General features: G+C 38.2%; 1 protein-coding gene across 1 annotated transcript; it reads right to left on the bottom strand.

Moving 5' to 3' along the window:
* Positions 1 to 2390: 2390 nt before the first annotated feature.
* Positions 2391 to 3992, bottom strand: foxd7 (forkhead box D7). Its single transcript, XM_029636432.1, has one exon. It carries the CDS (start codon positions 3672 to 3674, stop codon positions 2700 to 2702), a length of 975 nt encoding a protein of 324 aa, XP_029492292.1. The 5' UTR covers positions 3675 to 3992; the 3' UTR covers positions 2391 to 2699.
* Positions 3993 to 6162: the final 2170 nt, after the last annotated feature.

The raw sequence follows: 6162 nt of genomic DNA, 5'->3' as shown, positions 1-6162 counted from the left end.
ACGCATTTGCAGCTTCTATATGTGCCGAGGCCTGATGATGCTAGTGCAATCAATGAAGGCACTGGCTGCCCCAGAGTTTACACTTGATCTTTTTTCTAATTTACCAGAGTTCTGAGATGAATCATGACTGACCACATAATAAAAGATGGCATTACGGCTCTGACACTGTTATCATACAGTCTCTGTTCGATACATGGGCTAAAATGACCCATTAGTGGTATTTCCAGTTTTCTTTCAAGCAGATAAGTATCATTCGAACACTAAATAATTACTGTCAGATGATACGAATCTCATGCTGGATCTATTAAGGTTACTTCACCACAATTCCCACCACAGTGTTTAAGATAATCAATAGCAATAATAAACGTTTAGTGTTTTATGTGCAGAAAAATATATGACCACAAAAAGGATCAAATAAACAGTGTGACCCAGTATGAGCGAGTCTGTACATTTAAGGAATCAAACTTATTCCTTATTCAAACGGGGACCAACAAAGAAAATCAATGTGTATTTCTCTCTCAGTCAACAATAACAATTCGCCATCAGGCAACAATGTTTTACATTTATTTAACTCCTTCAATGGTTGCCAAGCGGCATTAGACTGAATTGGATATTGTACTTCTATCCATCAGCCCTTTCCAAAAGCTTTAGAGTAGTCATCAATCTAAACTAGACTTAGAATAGAATTAAAGAAATACTTTCCTCCCAAGAAACCTAACATTATTTTCATCCTGTCATGTTCAGTGTAACACAGCACGGTCTGGCATAGAAGTAAAAGAAAAACACACAATAAATCTAAACAAGGACGTTAAAAGAAAACAACAAATATGGCTAATTATATAATTCAACATTTACATGAATGATCTGTCTCAAATACTCAATCTTCATTATAATCCATGAGAAATGTCTGTTCCTTTGGGTTGAAACAGTACCAGAATCATCTCCAATGTGGCTCCAGATATTTCTAATGATATTAAGAGTGTAAGGAAACGTTTATATTCCTTTTATGTTTTGTTCCATTTATGTTCACAAATACAGTATCACAATTTAACTTGATTGTGATATCTATCAAGTTATGAAGATATGTTATTAATTACTTTAAAATATTGTTTTTAAACATCCATAATTCTCAGGGCTTTAATAGGGCTTTAATTTTCTTAGAATGTAATATTGCTTTTATTTTCTGACTAATACCACGAACCACGAATTTGGTTCTAGCAAAACCGAGTTAAATCACGATGTCTATTTAAACACATATTTGAATAAATCCTCAACTGGTTCGTTTGTGGTATACCTCTTGAATAGTAAGCTACAGGCTCAAGCTACATCTCCCATACAAACATATTAAAATATTTCTATAAAAAAAATCTTATAAGGAATGCTTTGGAGAGACAACCAAATGCGGGTTTAGAAATGACCTCATAATCTGACATGAAAATATGAAGTCTTTGAATGTGTTGCACAGATTTTTTCCATTTTTGGAACGAGCAGGCTGTGTGGCCCCATGACGCAAAATCAGGCAATTATAATACGATGTTGAACTAATGGATGGATGTGGTGTAACTCAACTGACAATCTGAAAGCTGCGCAACTGCACAGACCGTTACTTCTAGACTTCAAATTTAGAAAGAGCATTAATTTACAATGTGTTTAAGCGTCAGTTTTTGGGGATGAATGGCAAACGACAGCGAGATGCTTCAGAACAACCATATTGAGAGATTTTCAAAATATATAAATAATTGCAGTAGGGCCTATATCGTAGCCATAAAAAAACGAACAAAAATAAAATGTTTCAATTGTAATATCAGAAAATCCTTAAAATGTAGTCCTAACATTCCAGGATATTGGATTTAGCCTAGATTAGAGTCAACACAATGTTGCATCTCGTTCATGTGATCTTTATATAGTTTGATTCCGCACATCGCTTGATCCTCAGTCGCTGTTTCGATAGACACTTTTAAAGCTATTAACCGTCAAAATGTGTCAATTATTTAAAAAAAAAATTTGACTTAATATAGGCTGACATGTTTTACGTGTAGGCCTAAACATCATATAATTGAATGAAATAATATATTATTATTAGAGAAATGCTAACCAGACAGACTAAAATTACCCTAATTTTGTCAAAAGTTCTGAACATAATTTAACCCACGCATCATCTACACACTCAGCAAAATGTTGAATTAACGGATTTCCTGCTGAAAGATGCAATCAAGTTCACTGCGCATTTAGGCCTACTATAGGTAAAAATGTGCAGCTATATTTCCACTGATTAAAGATATACGCTATGCAATAATCAGTGGTTAAAGGCATCAATTACAGATCTTCAATTTTGCCAACATTGACAGGTCAGTGACACAAAGGCCTATAAGAAAAATGAGTTAAATATATTGTTTTAAATAATTCACTTTATTTCTTTCCAAATGTAAAAGGAAACTCGTCAGTTAAATATTTGCATTTCAATGGACAAATGTAATTTCATACTTTACAAAGAAAAACGCAAGATGCTATGACAAATGTAATCAATGCAAGGCATACATCTACAGCATTCTTAAGAACTCTTCAAATAGGCCTAGATCAACAAGAAAGTCCATCCAATTACCATTTGCCAAATACCTGTGTTTCCACAAGAGCTTCAAAAATCTCTATCACCTGAGATACAAATACACAATTTAAAGTCTGAAACACAACTCAAATATTCACAAGCACTGCTCATTAGCCAGGTCAGAAGTGCTGCGCTGAGTTTGTAATTTCTGATATTCTTCATGTAAACTGACGAGATGTGGAGACGCCGCGGAGTGGAACAGCGCAGGGGACGCATAGGGAGCGCAGGAGGTCAAAGCGGAAGAAAAGGTGGCATAGCGGCTCGGATTGAAGGACCCGATAGTGACAGGCTGTTGTGATTGAAGAAAAGCCTTGGCAGCGAAAGTGTTCCGGGTAAACAGGCTCGACAAAGCCGGTAGCAGGGTGCTAACAGGTGGGATGGTGGGAGCGCATGATGAGTGCGCATGGTGATGGAAGCCGAATGGATATATCTCCAAACTGGGTAGCTGAAGACCCGCTGTGCCGAGTCCATAAGTACCATAAAAGTTGTGAAAGCCACTGGGCTCAAGGGATTGCTCCTTGAGCACCCCGAAACGAAAATGCTGGCGTTTGAACCTCTTCCTTCGACGCAGAAAGCTCCCATTCTCAAACATGTCCGAAGAATTGGGGTCCAGCGTCCAGTAGTTTCCCTTCCCTGGATTACCAGGCTCCCGGGGCATTTTGACAAAGCAGTCATTGAGCGAAAGATTGTGTCTGATGGAATTCTGCCAGGCAGGGAACTTCTCACGATAATAAACGAATCGGTGGCTGATAAAGTCACATATCTCGCTGAGGGTAAGTCGCTTTTTTGGGCTTTGTAATATGGCCATTGTTATTAAAGCGATGTAGGAGTACGGAGGCTTTACCGAAGCTGGGCTTTTAATTGCTGCTGGAGGACACTTCGATGTGGGTGAGTAGTCGTCCCTATCCTCATCCTGCCCACTAGAAGACAAAAAAGTTTCGGGTTCATGCTCTGCGCTTCTCGTCTCTTCCAAAGGTAAGGACACGAGATGCTCATCTCCGTTATCCCTGAGTCCCTCTCCTACTACGTCAATAACAAAATCTTCCATGGGCTCCAAGTCCAATGTCATAGTCCACGGGCAGAGCCAATATCACCTGCCCCAACAAGGTGGGAAAGGGTCAGTTCTTTGAAAGGGATAGATGCTCACGCGCAAGGCTTTGCTCTCTCCATTCACAAAAAAAAACAAGCTTAAAATATGTGCGCTCCAGCCCCCTCTCACGTTAGTCATTCAAGAGGAAAAAACAACCCTTCAAAAAATCCAAAGCCTTTTATCTCCAAACAAACACAAAAATGGAACAACCTTTTAGCCTTAAACAGAGAAAAGGGAGGCTGAGAAAGTTATGAAGCACGGCGAGTCTTCCACGATGTCCAGCATCCTCTCTCGTTGGTTTCCTGTTGGAACTGTAACAGCATTTGATCAGGTGACTGTGATGTCATGGTTATGCTCGAGGAGAAGCTCTTAACAATTCAAACAAGGCAATCGGTACCAAAGTACCACCCGTTAACTATCATCATCCCATCACTCCAACATCAACATCATATTTCAAATTCCATTCAGTAAATTACCATTCGTTTAATAAGTGACAACTATGGGATCAATATGGTGGTGGAAAATGTTCACGTATTGCCTAATTCTGTTATCCATAGGCCTACTTGCAGATGGTTATTCGAAATATCAAATATATGTTGGAGTAGACATATAGCTGCCCCTGACATCTGAACTCTCACCACATCAATAACACATTTTAAAAACAAAATGGCCTATAAATTGTCATTTCGTGAAGCGTCAAAAACAAAGACAACTCAAAATAAGCCTATAACCATGATACATTTTGTACATATATGCGCGAATTGAATGTGAGGGTGGGCTGAACCATGAATCAAATCGTCGTTTTTCTGAATAAATAATAATGTCCTACTAAGGGCGCTTCGAACATTTTTCTTTTACTATTTTAGGAACATATGCCCATGCGCAAAACATGGAGGAGAGTATGAATTGAAGTATGAGTATGAATGAAAAAATATTAGCCTTAAGCCTCCATCACACCGACAGCTTATTTGTGTTTTGGTGCACCAGAAGTACATTCCTTTCCAATGGAACGCTGCGTTTGCCATGCAGCATTGTGTTACAGAGGCAGTTGCAGTCCGTTCTGTGTGGTGCATAGGTTGGATTTATCGAACATATGCATCTTATTGTATGCATAGACGGCGTGACAGAAACAGTAGCAGATTGTGAATGTAGAACTTTTGTTGCACACATATCCAGATGACGCTGCGTACATTTAGCGAATATCACTACAGGTGTGATCGAGGCATAAATTCTAACATTTTGCACAAATGGCACCGACTAAACAACTATCATGTACGGAAGCGTGTTGAGTTATACATGTTGAAAATACGAAGTATTAACATTAAGTTTAATAAAATCAAAGCGAGGAATCATTTTTATTAGGCTATGCTTCTTTCAAGAAATGATGTGCTTTGGAGAAAGGCATAATGCTTGGGAAAATATCACTTCACATACTGCAGCAAGAGGCCCAAATTCTAAATTCTGCAATAATTTAAAGGCTAGATGAAATAAATCCATCTACTGTAGATCGATCAAAAATAAACGTGGTAGGCCTATTCATTTTAGTCAAGGTAAGTGAGACAAATCAAAGGAGAGTGAAGATTAACAACACAACAATAATTGTGTTGATATTGGGGACTTGCAGTGACGGAAGAGAAGTATGAGCCAAATCCATAATCTATATCTATAGTGGCAAAAACAATTGGTGGACCAGTAGGCCTATAGGTCACCTTCAGAAGGTGTCTACCCCTATAGACAGAGACAATTTACGGCGCCCTGCAACTTTTACAATTTATAGAGGGAAATATAGCATATAGAAATGTATAGTAGCCTACTTATGCTCATACCATGCTGCTATTATAATAGCAAAAGGAATAATATTCGAGCATATTGAAACTAGGCTAATATGTCAATTAAATGTAGCAGCTAGCCTACTTGTTATTTCGTGATAGGCATATATTTTTTTATTTCACCTTTATTTAACCAGGTTGGCAAGTTGAAAACAAGTTCTCATTTACAATTGCGACCTGGCCAAGATAAAGCAAAGCAGTTCGACACATACAACAACACAGAGTTACACATGGAGTAAAACAAACATACAGTCAATAATACAGTAGAAGACTAAGTCTATATACGATGTGAGCAAATGAGGTGAGATAAGGGAGGCAAAGGAAAAAAAAGGCCATGGTGGCGAAGTAAATACAATATAGCAAGTAAAACACTGGAATGGTAGATTTGCAGTGGAAGAATGTGCAAAGTAGAGATATAAATAATGGGGTGCAAAGGAGCAAAATAAATAAATAAATACAGTAGGGGGAGAGGTAGTTATTTGGACTAAATTATAGATGGGCTGTGTACAGGTGCAGTAATCTGTGAGCTGCTCTGACAGCTGGTGCTTAAAGCTAGTGAGGGAGATAAGTGTTTCCAGTTTCAGAGATTTTTGTAGTTCTTTTCAGTCATTGGCAGCAGAGAACTGGAAGGAGAGGCG

Source organism: Oncorhynchus nerka, linkage group LG21, assembly GCF_034236695.1.
Source record: "Oncorhynchus nerka isolate Pitt River linkage group LG21, Oner_Uvic_2.0, whole genome shotgun sequence".
Lineage (NCBI taxonomy): Eukaryota > Metazoa > Chordata > Actinopteri > Salmoniformes > Salmonidae > Oncorhynchus > Oncorhynchus nerka.
This window is presented reverse-complemented; position numbering and strand designations above follow the sequence as displayed.